Raw genomic sequence first — 16,163 nt, forward strand, 5'->3', positions numbered from 1 at the left:
ATTGCAATAGAGCTGAACAACCTCCGTAAGGACTTTCCCATGACAATAATTTACATGAATCTGAAATACCTTGGCTATGCTTATCGTTTGTTTGAGCGATTGATTTCAAACATTTACGTTTCCGATGTTCCAAAACCCACCACATGCCTCTTTACTGAATTTCATTCCTCAATTACACAACAACTCCATAATGAAATACTCTCTGAGATAAAAGACAACACCTCAAATATTCGGGTAATTTTTGCAACAACAGCACTTGGAATGGGTGTTGATGCCAATTCCATCAGGCAGATCATTCATATTCGCCCCCCAACAACCATAGAATCTTTTATTCAAGAAATTGGCAGAGCTAGTAGAGACACAAAGGAAGCATCAACTCTACTCTACTACAATAAATTCTGATTTGGCTTCCCCAGTTATTGCAAAAAAAGTAAAATCTTTTTGTCAAAGTTCAGGCTGTTTGAGGATATTTATCCTCAAATATTTTGGTTTTAATGAAGACTCACAAATTTGGTGTTGTTCGAACTGTGATATGAATGGGTTAAAGACTGCAATAGCTGAAGTAACTATACATTCAAATGTATTTCAACAAAAGCTTCGTTCCTTTTCCTCAGAAAATTTGTCAATGTTTCACGATTCATTGAAACTTTTATTAGAAGAATGGAACTATATGCCTAATGCATTTGACTTTCAATTTGATTTCTCACTTGCAGATACCATTTTGGGTAAAGTTAAACACATTAAAGATACCTCAGACCTGTTTGAAAACTTCAATGTTTGGGATGAGGAGCTTTGTGTCAAGATTTTTGATTTGATTTTGCTGTTTTCAGAGTAATTTTTCCAATTTTTATTTTGATTTGATTAGGTCAATCAAAACTATTAATTTCTCTAATAATATCTTTTAGGCTTAGTGTTCATTCCCAGAATTTTAAACCAATTTCTAGTATCCTGTCAAAATCAACACAGTTTTTTTTTGAAAGTTTTGCACATTAGTTTAGGCTTTATTAAATAGTTTCCTGTGCAAGGTTCACACAGGGATAGGAGTATCAGCTTTATTATTTCATTTAGTCTCCCGTGCAAGGTTCACACGGGAATAGGAGTATCAGCTTTATTATTTCATTTAGTCTCCTGTGCAAGGTTCACACAGGCTTAGTTTCTATTGTCCTTCACACTTGGCAATCTTTAAGATTACAGGTGTGATTGCAAGAGAAATCTTTGAGCTATATATAATGTGAAATTTCCTTATACAATATGTCATAGTATATATATATAAAAGTGTATAATTGTAACATTTATAAAGTATTATTTTGCTACAATTTTTTCTAGTCAGGGTTTTAGAAATAATTATTTAAAATATAAATTCTGAAAATTATCCCCTTCTTTTGCAAAGATTTCAGGAAACTTTGAAAGTTAACTGAAATAGAAGCTAATAGAAAGGTTATCTTTTCATAAATAATATATCAATCCTGAAAAAATATTGCACTTCTTTTAAATTCAAAAATCATATTCTAGTTAATATACTCATCAATCTATAATATATAAACTTCCACAGCATATAACCGCAAACACCATCCAATGGAGTCAAAAAGATCAACATCTATACTAAATCAAAATAAAACGATTTAAAAATATTCAACTCAACCTGTCCATATTGCAGAAATTGTATGCAACAGTATCTACTGGACCATAACAATAACAAATTAAAAAGTAAAAATTCTAAACAATAATTTCATCAAAAAATCTTGCAAATTAGATAATTTTGATCTGACAATCCAAATACATAATTGTTTTTCAATAAATTGTAAGCTAGAACACTTTTTTTTAAACAAGGATATAAAAAATGTCATCTAAAAAACAGCAAGATGTAAAAAAGAGTACAAAAGTTTACATATACAAAAAATATTTCGATTATTGAAACGTTTGAGCAGGGGCTACATCAGCTACCAATTTTTTCAACCATTTGTGAAAATCAGCAACATTTAAATAACGTAATGGAGAACGCTTGATATTCTCGAAACATTTGAAAGCACGGTTCTGTTCGTAGCTAAACGGGTTAATTGTTTGGATATCTTTAATCATTTCTATCTCATCTTCAAGTGTGTGACTGTGGGTGTGCTGAACTGATCTTGGTGTCATATCAGTTTTCTCATCAAAATTTTGAATTATAGCCTTGATGCCATTAGTAGCTCTGGACATTTTTTATATGGACTCAACTGTTTTATTTGCACCCATTCTCTTAGCTATGTCTTTCGAAAGTCTATTAGATATCTCCTGGGTCATATCATCTTCCATGTTTCTTCCTTTACCTCCACGCCAATTAGAAAAATACCCCCATTTAAATTCTTGAGATAGCCTTGGGGTTAAAAGACACTCTGTTTACAGCAAGGCATAAAACATCTCTTGGGCATATTTGCTGTGGGAATCTGTAGACTTGAAAACAGATAGTAAAATCTTCTGATGAATCAGATTTCTGTCACCGTCACCCTCATTGCATGCATCTTTCATGTTGAGAAGGAGAACGGTGAGATAGATCGTCATCATACCATAATTTCTAGTATGATCATATTCATTGTAAAAATTCCTTTGCAAAACAAATTCACCACAGAAACTTTCCATTACTTTTTCAAAGTAAGACTTCTTGACCTTATTTGAATCATGTATTTCTTCTGGGAAGGGATGAAATTTAGGATATTCTTTTACATCACTCATACCAAAAAAATTGAAGGATGCATTTATAATGTATGCTTTACCCATGCTGATGAAGAGCTCTTCACTTCCTTCAAAACTATCAAGGACTTAAGCTGGCGTGGCATTCTTTCTGTTAAGCTTTTCTCTAAAGAATTTCAAAGTTCCTTTCTGATCAACAGACTCTACTTTATGCAAAATACGATAGCAATACTGTAGCAATGAAGCTCGTGTATGAAACATGGCTGGCTTGAATGGAGAACAATGCTCGAAACGGTCTGACGGAGTGTTATTAATCTTTCCATTCTAAAAAAAAAATTAGTACTAGAGATATAATACTCGAAAGACTGAATTCTCTTGTCTTAAAGTTGGGTACCACTTTTAAATACTTATAGACACTACTGCTTGTTCAGAAATACAAAAACATTGAATAAATAAAGTTTCTTACCTGCCAGCAGGTCTTTTGCTCCAGCAAATCTGACTCTGGTCATCTGATCACCACCAAACATCACTTTCATTTCCTTCATAGGGTCATCGTTTGAAAAGATTGTATGGCCAAAGGTCTGTCCAGTGTTGGCTGAAGAATCTTGAATGTTAGGCACATCAGGGTCTTGGGATGGCATTTCCTCAAGGAGACCCGCTTTATTATAGATTTCAGCAATCCAACCTTCATATGTTCGAAGAATCTAAGAGAAAATGAACAGTTTTTCAGTGACTCTACTTTTCCATGATTTTGAAGGAAAATTACTTGATTTTAAAAATTCTCGTTTGAATTCTCAGAAAAATAAATTACTTCCTTAAAATATGACTTCTCAAATTTTTCTTATCTTAATTAAAATATTTTCAGGTATATATGCTCTGGTGCTCTATATTCAAAAAAAAAAAAAAATGGGATGAATAGAAGTAGAAAAAGTAATAATTTCATGAAATCAATTTAACCTTTACACAGTCTTGATACTTTTTCTCGTCGGCATCAATGATTGGTAGACTGGCAATGAAAGAGTTTTTGGACATTTCTTCAGAGAAGGCGTGTTCGATATGGTCTGGGATAAGATCTTTGAATATGCTAAATCTTGGAAAGAATTCAACAAGGATACGGGCAACGATAATCTTTGATGCGTTGAAGTAGGATTTCAGTTCATTGATATATTCACAGAAAAAATGTTCAAAGGAAGTTGATTGATGTCCCTAAGTGGTACGTCATTTGGGAGATCACTGAAATCGATTCGGTTTAAAATCATGTTTGAGGCAAAAAGGTGCAAGTCCTCATTCTGTTTGGCTTTTGCCATATGATGGGCCAAGATCTTTATGTCCCAATTGTCACCTGTGCCCCTGAAGGTGTGATTTTCTCTCACTAATTCTACAATTTTATCACAAAAGTGACCACCGATCAACTTTACTAAATTACCAAATTCCCAGGTGATTCATTCTGGTCTGAAATTGAATCAATTTAAAAATAATTGAGATATGGAAAGTGTACACAAGGAAGAAATGAACGAAAGTCACTTATGACTCTTTCTTTTCCTCCCTTGAAAATTGATTTATGCAGACTTTCAATAAGTGATTGGAAAAAACAATATATTTTTGTAGTTCCCAACACCTATAACTGTATATGTCCAAGACCTGTTAGTTTCTCAGCGCCCTCATAGCTGCAACATCTACCATATTATTATGATAGATTGTCCTGGCAAAGTCACTGGGTAGCTGATACTTGCGGGTTGCGCCACGGGGAGGCCAGTCTTGGAAAGCAATCCATGTATTTAGCACGCTAGTACAATTAAAGAAGACTTAAGACTCAAAAAGAATCTCTTTGAAAAAATATCATACTAACCTCTTTTGTGCAACCACCTTCAACCATCAAAACAGTAGTGACGCGTTGAAACAAACTTAATTCATGCCATCGCTCGTTCATCAAAATGCAATAGATGGTCACAAATTTTGATGCGAAGAGATTTTCTAATGTTATCAATATGATTTGATTGGTTGCCAGTTGCAAGAGCGTACAATATTTCTACAAAAGTGGGTAGATGAGTGACCATCTCTTTCCAAATGGCATCATTGTCAAAATCTTCCAGAGCTTGAAACAAATGATCGTGTAAAATAGAGCCGCCTTTGCGTTTACACAATGCTTTTGTGGATACAATCATTTTCTCAAGTATGAGGTTGTTGGTGGATGGAAATTCACTGAAGTCTAGAGTCTTTTTGATTTTTCTGTTGATGGCTGTATGTTTTTTTTTTAAATATTGGTGTTTCTGCAGTTGGTGACTCTGAGGCCATTCTCTTTGTACTGATTATCGAAATGTTAGTGTAGCTGCTACAATATTTTTCAAAGTGAGCATTTCGATTGGTGACGAAATGTTATGCTTTTTTCTAAAAAATTTGTACAAACACGACAAATACCAGGCGAATTATGATTGCTTTCTATTCTTATGTCCAATACGGATTGTATGACATTGATGATGTCTTTTTTTTCCCACAAGATGTAAAAAGACGATTAATGTGTTTGGTTGTTGTTTGATTAGGGCAAAGACAACATTCAACTCGGTTGTAATTTTTTTCTTTTGGTACATTTTCTTCGGCTGAAAAGCAAAAAGAAAATTTTGGTTTAGCTAAATATATATTATATAGATAGGAATTTCTTCATCATTAAAAAATAATTTTTCACAGAATAAACGTTAAAATATACCTTTAGAAAAAGTTACTTTGAAAAAATGGCTTGGAAAAGTTCTACACGACTTCAAAAATTTTACTTAATATTTTACATTTTCTTTTTTTAGCAGTTTGTTGTTCATTCATCATGCCCTTACTAGCCCTGGCGGATAGCTCTACATACAAAAATTATGTAGGTACAGGAAAAACCCATGCCATGACACAGGATAGGATAGGAAGGGTCAGCATCTTAGCTTTCGTTTGCTTTTGGTAGGTAAATTTATTCCTGGGCTTGATGTTACTTAAATATCGAAATACATCGAAATATATATAGATAGCTATAAATTTCATAATAAATTGCTTTTACCTTCTGACATGATGTCTTCGAGCTCCAGTCATATAACTATAATGATGTAATGTGGTTAATTACATACTTGATATTCTTATTTCATACCAGAGTGACTACAAAACTTTCACATATACTGTATTTATCGATCAATTTCACTTTCAGACTTTCAGACTTTGTTTGTAATTTTTAATTTTTTTGACCTTTTGATTAGTTTCGCCGGCGACTACTTGGTAACAGGCAAATAATGTAAACAAATAATTGCGCCGTCAGCGAAACCGCTCGCCCAATGGGAATGGGCCCGATGACGTAACGTTTGAACAGACAATGCCAGGGCATTATCTAGCGCCATATAGTTAAAGCATAAAAAAGCTGATGATGCGCAGGGAACGAGGTTGGGCACCCCCTTGATAATACCGCCGCTGAGAGCACTGTCCCCCTTACCCCTGTCACCATGCTACTGAAAAAAACACAAAAAATGCAGGCCCAGACCTAAACTTAAAATTATTTTTCAGTTACCTGTCGATACATTCAGCTTCCTTAACTTTTTCTGTCTTGGAGTCTTAGGCTCTTCTTCTTCGTTGTCTGACAAAATTACAACAGAATCTAAAGAGTAAACTTTCTTTATTAAAATGTCTCCCCATTTCATTCATTTTTTATGGTAAGTCTAATGACAGTTATGGATGAATGAATGAAGAATGATCGGCAAAACTTCAGGTCAGCCACATATTTGTTGGAATTTCACCTAGTTCTACAGAGGTCTAGGGAGGGGTAAAAGTTATCTATTTTTAGATCAATGCAGTAAATTGTGAAACATCTTTTAAAAAAATATTAAATTTAGGACCTCTAAACCAGACTAAAAAAGCATACTGGAAAAGTGGGAGACGGGAGGCTGAACCGGGAGGCAGGAGGCTGTACAAACAAAAATGCGAGGCTGGAGGCCGAAAACAAAAGTGGGAGGTGGCCTCCTGCCTCCACTTTCAGCCTCCCCCTCTAACTTTAATTTTCAACCTCTCGCCACCTACTGTTGTTTTCACCCTCCTGCCTCCCGGTTCAGCATCCTGCCTCCCACTTTTCCAGTATGTCTCTAAGGAAAACAAAACGCTTCTTTTCTCTAACTGTCAGATTAATTTAATGTTTTCACACCTGTTGAAACATTGTGCTTCCTTAAATTCTGTGTTACAGTCTTTGGTTCATCTTCTTCGTCATCGGACAATATTACAACAAAGTCTAAAAGGAGAGATTTAGTTTTACACTAATTATCACAAAATCAAAAATCACAAAATTAAAAGAGCGCCATCCACAGCATCACGAAAACCCCAGAGGGGGCTCATGAAGTTTCCTAAGACCCTCCCTAGCCCTTAGCCTACAGCTAGAGCTAAAATATTCAGTTGATGAACTACAACTTCATTGACAAAAATATATATATTCATCCCATCAAAGGAAATGAACACAACTATATTTATAAGAAATGATTTTTTGGATAAAGATCAGCTTGATTTTCCTTTTCCCTAGATGCAAAACACCAGAAAAATTAGATATGTCAATCTCAAGAAAAGTTAATACAACATATAATAAAAGAATTGAAAAATAAAATTTTTGATAAAAGAAAAGTTTTAGCCTCGTTTTGGGTTAAACCTTGTGACAACGCCCTTTAAATGAAATTTTTTGAAAAATGAAAAAACTCTCCGAGATATTCTGCCAAGGAACAAGGTGTGCAAAACTTCAGCCGAATCAGACAATTTTCAAAGTCTCCAGCCTGCACTAAAGTTTTTAGCTTCATTTTGAGGCTAAAACTTGTGATCACGTCCCAAAAAAGTAAAAATTTGAAAAAAGTGAAAGAAACACCCCCAGATATTCACCCAAGGAACAAGTGTGCAAACTTTCAGCCGAATCAGACCATTTTTGAAATCTCCAGCCTGCCCCGAAGTTTTTAGCCTCGTTTGTTTGAGGCTAAAACTTGTGACCATGCCCCTAAAAATCAAAATTTTGAAAAGGTGAAAGAAAGACCCCTAGATATTCACCCAAGGAACAAGTGTGCAAAATTTCAGCCGAATCAGACCATTTTTGAAATCTCCAGCCTGCCCCGTAGTTTTCAGGCTCGTTTAAGGCTAAAACTCGTGACCACGCCCCTAAAAATCTAAATTTTGAAAAAATGAAAGAAAAACCCCCAGGGATTTACCTAAGGAACGAGTGTGCAAATGTCAGCCTAATCAGGTCATCTTTGAAGACTCCAGCCTGCCCTAAAGTTTTTAGCCTCGTTTTGAGGCTAAAACTCGTGACCACGCCCCCTAAAAAATATAAATTTTGAAAAAATGAAGGAAACACCCCCAGCGATTTACCCAAGGAACGAGTGTGCAAAATTTCTGCCAGATCCGACCATTTTTGAAGACTCCAGCCTGCCCTAAAGCTTTGAGGTGACAGAGACTGAGACACAGACATTCTCAGATTCTAGCTCAACTGAAGTTGAGAACTAAATAGATCAAATTTGGTCCATTTTTCTATAAAAACCAAAGAAAGTTTTACTAAAACGTTATGAACACAAATAGACACACAACATGAACTTAGATTTATAATAAACTCATCTAGTGTACCCTAATCAATTTACCCCTGGCCCTGGCCTCTCTGTCCATAAAACTTAAAATACATGATTCCTACCTGCCTGCCTGCAAGCTATGACTGTGAGGCTTTGTTTTGTAACTGTAGGAATAAATAAAAATAACACTTAGTAGTTACAAATAAAACAGCACTTACTTTTTCCAATTCCAGTCATACTGACTGACTGAAGATCTTCGTGATTCAAGTTGAAAATGACTACGCGACCACCAACCAACCATACAACCACGTGAAAAATATTTTTTCATCATTTGTTTTTTTTCGTCTTGATTGCCCAAAGATTTTGAGCAAGTGAGAAAAATATTCGCGCGCTCATTTGTAAAAAACCTCCACGAAGGAGGTAGGCTGCAAAATGTTTTGAGATCATTAAAACAACGTAGAGAAAAATCAAAATGCAGCAACGAAATAATGAAATGTACTTTTTGCTCCAAAAAACTAATTCTTTTTTAAGAGTTATTTCACTCGTTTGAAGTCTAAATTTGGTTGACTTATTCAAGAAATCATTTATTTTCCTTATTTCATGGTATTTATTAGTAAGTAGTTGGTAGTAAGTAGTAAGTAGTAGGTAGTAGGCGTTTTGTACTTGCCGATAGAAAAAGTCCGGGAAAATAAAGTGAACAGAAAAAAAAGGAGAAAATATTTTCATGTCTTCAAAACGCTATAAGACAAAAAGTTGAAATTTTTTTAACACCAAATTTTCAAATTAGGTGGAATTGGGCATGCTGATTATTTAAAGGTATTTTCGAGCAATTTTGAGGTATATACAGTAGATATTAAGTATTAGGTAGTAAGTATTAAGTAGTAGGTATTAGGCGTTTTAGACCTGCCCTATAGATAACCTTCTGAAATGAAAAAGTCAGTTAGTATATCTATAATCCATGAAATAACTATTTGAAAAAGATTATCCCATCTAATTTCTTTCTCTTGTGCACAGACTCGCACAAAATATTTTTCTTTCCTATTGTTTTATTGTAAAGTACCTGTCTGTTTATTTACTTTGTATGTAATTAATTTTTAATGAAGTTATTTCTTTAATAAATCTTTTATAACAATAGAAAATCTATAACAGTCAATTAACAATAGGTAATATAAATTAAAGAGAAAGTATAAATAGTTTTCAAGTCTACAGTACCATTCGATAGCAAATTTTTTAGGCCTCTTAATTTTTGAAAAAAATGTGACATATATGGCCGTATTTCTAGTAGGCCATGCATCAAGGTAGGTAAAAATAGTATTATCATACTATCAAAAAACACAACTAGTGTCATGAACTTGAGAAAAAATTCTCAGAAAATAATCAAAAAATAAAGAACATTCAAACTAAATCAAATTCGCATCTCATTTAGTTAGTACGTAAATGGCTTCTAATACGCCAGATTCGCCCAAAATTTCATATACATAACTCAAAGTAATATTATAGTAAACTATGAAATAGTGTTCATTTTTTCAAGTGACAATGTCAAAGTCGCATTCAAATGTCCTTTGATAAGTGGTTGCAAACATATGGGTCGTGTATTTAGAAATATCACTATCAGACAACCTTAGCACCTCTTTACACCAGCGTGAAATTGTGTCTTTAGATACAGGTTTATGCGGTTTTGCAAAGCTAACGAACAGCTGTTTTGCATTTGGTGCTAAGGTTTCAACTCTATTAATGTATTCTTTCAAGTGTATCACTGCACACAACTCATGGTCAGAAAACATTTTGAATTCTAAGGGTTCCACATGGTTTGTGGCTTTTGTTTGCTTCAGCTTTTCCATAATAGGAATGTAAACTGACGTTTCGTCAATAAATTTGACATCAGCTCTTGCAATGCAATGTATGGTTTGTGACCTTTGACCCCCTGATATCAACATTAAAAACATATATAGTTTTAGAGTTAGTATTTTCAGTGGCAAGTTGGCAGTAATCTCAAGGGATCTGAAGAAATCAAAGACTTTGTTTACATCCCAAACGACTGTATGTTTGGGGAAATATGGCTTAGTTTCAAATACACCTTTCATGAATCCTTTTACAGTGGGAAGTTTTCCGAAAGTTGTCCCTTGTTTTGGTGCAAATACAGCTGAAAGAGCACTGCAAGCTGTATTGAGTTGACCATAGCTGTGATTTTTCTCAAATAAATTTGTTAGGAAAGCTAAGGCTTGTGGTATTGTTGGGTCAAAAGAATCAATACCTCTTGACAAAGAGAAGTCTTTTCAAGGTTCTGTGAGGTACTTAGCATAGGAAGATTTTGTACCTTTTCTCCAACTTGTCAGAAGAATGTTAATTGAGCTTTCATCTATTCCCTCATTTTGATATCTTTGCCAGATAAGATCCTAGCCATTAGTGTAAGATTTTTGTTGAGAGGGTGTACCAGATTTGGAGCTTGTGGCATTGTTATTACGGTTGGACAGGGTGGAATCGTTACCAGCTTCGATCTCAGTATTTCCATGTAAATTGTATACCATGGTTGGGTGGTTCACACTGGAACTACTACCATTGATGTTGCTTTTTCGTTTCGAATCTTGTGAAGTACACGGTCGATTAAGCTAAAAGGAGGGAAATATAGCCTTTAGTGTTGGACCAGTTTTGGGCTAAAGCATTTATTGAGTGAGCATATGGGTCAGGCCTGTAGGAGACATATTTGGGTAGCTGAGTGTTAAGCCTACTAGCAAAATCTATTTCTGGTTTGAAATTTAAAGTAGCAGTTAGAGATCAAAAGATTTCAGGATTTAGTTTCCACTCTGCCTCTTTAGACTCTCTTCTGGATTCTGTGTCAGCAATATCATTCTCTGTTCCTGGAATGTAAGTTGCTGTGACCCAAATTTCATTTTCTTCACATAACTGCCAAATGTGTTTGCTTATCTCATTATTTATAAGACTTTTGCTAGAGCCCATTTTCTTGACCGTGCCAATTGCTGTAGTGTTATTACTCAGAATACGAAAATGTTTACTTTTACAAAGGTTTTTAAAAGATCGAAGTGCAAAGTAGATAGCCAGAAGGTCACGAGTATTTATATGGTAAGATTGCTCTATAATGTCCCATGCACCTCCACATTGAATACCCTGAAATGTTGCTCCCCAACCGCCAGAAGAATTTGGAGAGAAATCACCTGTGGATGCATCAGTTTTCATTTCTAGAGTTATTGGTGGTGGACTTATCCAATTTTTAAGATTGGCTGTTTTCCACCATTTTAATTCTGCCCGAGATTCATTGGAAAGTTGGCATTTGGCTTCATAATTTCCTTTATTTTTTGCCAATACTTCAGATTTTACTTTTTCAATATGTCTATAGTGCAGTTGAGCAAATTTTACAGCCGGGAAACTAGATAGCAAGGTACCAACAACTTTTTCTACAAATCTTATTGTTGAATACTTGATTTTTAGTAATTGTGATACTAGATTTTTAAGTCGGTTTTCCTTCTCTGGGATCAAAGATACTGACATTTCAATTGAATTTATAACAAACCCCAAAAAAGTTAATATCTGTTTTGGTTCAAATTCAGATTTTATTGGATGAATGGCAAAAACAAGATACTGAAATTCTTTTACTATTTCAAGAATGTTTTTAAGACAGCCTTCATAGGATTGAGATTTAGTAAAGAAATCATCAATATATCCACACACTGGGATGCCAGCTTTTCTAAGATTTGAGGTTGGTACTTTCATTATTTTTGTAAACTTTTTTGGGCATGGCCCAAGCCCATTTGGAAAACTAGTAAATTGGTATAATTGATTATCAAATTCAAATTTCGGATACTGTTGGTATCTCTTGGCTATCCTTACACTGTAATATGCATCTTTTAAGTCAATTTTTGCTATAAAACATCCCTTGGAAATCATGTTGAGTACTGAATAAATATTGCTCATTTTGAAGTGTTCAAATTTTATGTGTTCATTCAATATTTTTAAGTTCAATATCATTCTAATTGAACCATCTGGTTTTGGTCTGGTAAAAATTGGGGAGATAAATTCGTCATCTTCATGATGGCATTTTTTGATTATCTTTTTCTTTAGATACTTGATTATTTCTTCCCTGATGAAAGGTTTCCTCCTCTGGAGAAAGTTGTGCATTTTTTGCAAAATGTTTTGACCTTGGTAAGCAAGTAAAGAGAAAAGTGTCTCCTTTTATGATATTCATGATAGCAGCATCAGATGTATATCTACCCCCACTGGGCCTGATGCTTGGATAGTTGAACTCCTTCAAATTCCCCTAGCTTTGAGTCAAGGTTAAATTTGTTCCTTACCTGGTTTTGGATGTTTTCTTTGCTCAGTTTGACTTCTTTATTGGTCTTTTCGATTGGGTGTAGTTATTTTGACGGTATGGGAGGCTCCCCCTCCCTCGACCTAAAAAATAATTTCTTCTGTTGTAATTTTGCCCTCTCTGGGGTTTGTCATAGCTTTTTGTAGTTGATGATTTAGCATATTTATTGCTTATTCTATTTGTGAGATTCAACTCTGTGACTAGTTTTGGGAGATCATCCCAAACAGTTTTTGAGTTATTGGCTGTGACTGTGCACATAAGTCCTTGTATTGAGGATTGATATCGCCACGAATGAAGATTCTGCGTTTCAGTGAAATTTCGTGGGAGGCATGGCCCAAAATAGCAGCCATGTCCACAGTTTTCTGTGCCAGAGATTGAACAAGATACGTTACCATTTTTAACTTCTTCTAAGATTTTTAGATTTACATTCAGGGCTTTTTTCAATGATTTTTGGATGGTAACTAGTTTAACATCTGACTTTCTTTGGGCACTATTCAAGATTTTCCAGAGTTTCCCATTTACTTTCGGGGGATCAAGGGTACAATTTTCTGGGCAAGGGTATGTTTTGAAAATCTTTTTCATGTTCTCAAAAGGCTTTTCACTGTCCCAGTTTGTCTTAATTAACTGAGCCAATTTTTCGTCAATAGGGATTGATCTTTCTTCCTCAGTTGACACAGAGACAAGCTTATCGACATCTAATTCAAGTTCTGGCTCTTTTAGTTCCCCATTGTTTTGTTATTCCTTATCTACTAAAACTACAGGGTTCTGATTCTCATTTTCGTCGAGTGACTCATAGCCATATGTTTGGCTAGCCCTTGCATTGAATGTTTCCTCTGGCTCTGATAAGTCAATCTCGTTAAAAGGAGCTGGGTTGTCCGGGTCTGTTTCCCAGCCGATGTTACGATTTATTCTATGATTTTGCCGCACTGGGCTAGTATAGATCCTTACTGGGATACACTTCCTTTTTCATGCACTGATGCAGGGTGTTCCTCTTCTTCCCTTGATTTACGTTTTCGGCTATGTTTTTTCTTCTTCTTCGTATGTTTATGTTTGGTTTTTCTTGTTGAGGGTGATGATGATGAGGATTCCTCACCATCATCATCTGATTTCGACTGAAAACTGCTTAATCTTTCCTGCTGTTTATCCTTCATATCCTTTATTTGGGATTGAAGATCTTTCAAACGTTTATTTAATTCTGATAGAGATTTCTCAGAATTAGGCATTTTTAAATTTTTCCTGGAAAAATCAAGCAGCTTTCAGTGTTTTTATGACAGAAAAATACAATAAATAAAGGATAGAAAGAAAGTACTTATCTTTTGTTTGACAACTTTCTCTTTGATGTTTATTTAAACAATCTTGAAAACCTCTCAAGTTTAAAAAAAGAAATATTACAAAATTTTCTTGTCTTTTCTTTCCTCCGCCATGTTGACTGCATGAGCGCCACGTCATGGACTGACTGTTCCGCTCCGAGTTCTCTTCGCTGTACTCTCGAAGAGTCTGGAAACTAGAATGACGTAAAATGAAGGTGTTTTATTCACGTTTGACTATTTAAAACGTCAAAATCTAACCACGTGCTTTCCACGTGCTCTCGAAGTTTGCGTCGTGTACAACGCAGACCAGAAAACACCGCAACATATTACATACATATAATAAGCTAATATTATCAATAATACACTTTTAGTGCTAGTGCATGTTATATGTTATACGTAAGTAATATACATATTACAATTCCCAAAACCGAACTTTCTCAAGAATTTGATAGTAGAGCTATTGTTAAATCATATCTCATTATATCCCCTCCATCACCTTGAGTATGACCTTCAGTCATATAGGAGTAAGGCGTACCCATATCAGATCGTTGGCTTCGATTTTATTCATAAAATCGGGATTGCACTTCGGGCCCTTCGGGCCCTCGCACAATCCCTAATTTCATTTCATAAAATCTCCGCCCGATCTGATATGGGTACGCCCTACTCCTATATGACTGAAGGTCATAATTTCAACTACCTCTGTTTAAAGCTTCCAAACACCACACCCTGAAAAGGCGTTTTAACAATGTTTTCCGACCTGTTATAAAATTTTTGAAAATTGCTCTTGTTTGACCAATGAGCAGCCTGCATTATGCTCTCTACGGAGGCACCATTCAAAGCAGCTTTTGAGGTAGACGCAGCTCTAGTAGAATGTCCCTGAAATTGCCTAGTGTCAATGCCTGAATTACAAATCACTTCTTTTAACCACCTAGAAACTGTTGAGGTGGTTATCTTGTGATGTGGTTTTACCGTAGCTATTAGCAAATTTGACTCCTTCCCTCTAAGGGTCCCTGTAACCTGCATATATTCATCTAAAAGCCTATAGACGCAAATACTTTCATTGTCATCAAAACGATGGAACTCTAATTTTTGATGTGGCTGACCTGGTTTCTGAACCTTAGTTGGTTTAGGCAGAGTGAAGCAGTAATAGCTGCTTGTTCTGATCATGTAATTTGTGTCTAACTGCCAAATTTCGGATGCTCTAGAGGCTGATGTCAAAGCCAATAACATAACTAGTTTATGCGTTATCCTACCAAGATTCCCATTCAACGCTAATGCATCTAAATACCCTAGCACCTGATCAACATCCCAGATAAAGGTATGTTTCGGCTTTGGGGGCCTCTTATTGAAGATCCCTTTCATTAAAGCAGAAGTCGTTGGATGAGCTCCTACCCTGCACCCATCTATTGGGCAATGAAAAGCCGAAATTGCTGACCTATAACCTGCAATAGTTCTAAACTCTTTCCCTTCGATGTGTCGTTCAGTTAAAAATTTGAGGACTGATGTTAGAGGACATCTAAAGGGATCAACTTCTTGCCTAGTACACCAGCCACAAAATTTTCGCCAGGACGATTCATAATGGGAGAGGGTGCCTTTCCTCCTTGATTGCAAAATAAGTTCGGCAGATTCCTTAGATATTCCCTCTGCAAGTAAATTCTTCCTGACACTAGTTGAAGGGATTTGTTTAGCACCAATGGGTGACATTCTCCTTTGGGATTCTTGAGGATACTTCGAAACTTCGGTAACAGAATTGGGTTTCTTACTGACATTTGCAGCAGTAGAGGATACCAAGACTGGGACTGCCAGGCTGGAGTTATGATCAGTAGATCCGCCTGCTCCCTATGCGCTTTTTCCAGAACTCTTCCTATCAGGGAAAAGGGAGGGAAAGCATAGCCTTTCAGGTTCCTCCAACTGTGTTGGAAGGCATCTGTCCCTTGACTCTTGTAGTCCAGTCTTCAGGAGAAAAAATCCTTCAGTTGAGTCGATACCCTGGAAGCAAACAGGTCTATCTCGGGGCGCCCCCTGGCCCAACAGATCTTCTGAAAAATTTGGGAATCTAATTTCCATTCGCTTTGATCCTTCCTCCTGGATTCCTTGTCCGCTAGACCGTTCAGTACCCCGGGGAGATACTCCACAGTAATTGTGATCCCATTCTCTAACGAAAGATCCCACAGTTGCTTGCTGATCATGTTCATCTCCTGACTGACTGTGCCCCCCATCTTCAAAATGTAAGCTAGGGCAGAGATGTTGTCCATCTGGAGGTGAATTGATGTCGGCCTTAACCTCTCTGTGAAAATCGACACGGCTAGTTGA

The 16,163-nt window shown here is 35.8% G+C and overlaps 1 protein-coding gene and 1 pseudogene across 1 annotated transcript; both read right to left on the reverse strand.

Annotated features, from left to right (window-relative positions):
• Positions 1-1,908: 1,908 nt before the first annotated feature.
• LOC136816135 (uncharacterized) lies at positions 1,909-4,543 on the reverse strand (annotated as a pseudogene).
• Positions 4,544-10,612: 6,069 nt separating this feature from the next.
• LOC136816151 (uncharacterized) lies at positions 10,613-13,763 on the reverse strand. Its single transcript, XM_067072567.1, has 2 exons — positions 13,497-13,763; positions 10,613-10,825 (listed from the first exon to the last, which is right to left on the reverse strand). Exons 1-2 carry the CDS (start codon positions 13,761-13,763, stop codon positions 10,613-10,615), a joined length of 480 nt encoding a protein of 159 aa, XP_066928668.1.
• Positions 13,764-16,163: the final 2,400 nt, after the last annotated feature.

This window comes from Clytia hemisphaerica, unplaced genomic scaffold, assembly GCF_902728285.1.
Source record: "Clytia hemisphaerica strain Z4C2 unplaced genomic scaffold, Clytia hemisphaerica genome assembly, whole genome shotgun sequence".
NCBI classification, from domain to species: Eukaryota; Metazoa; Cnidaria; class Hydrozoa; order Leptothecata; family Clytiidae; genus Clytia; species Clytia hemisphaerica.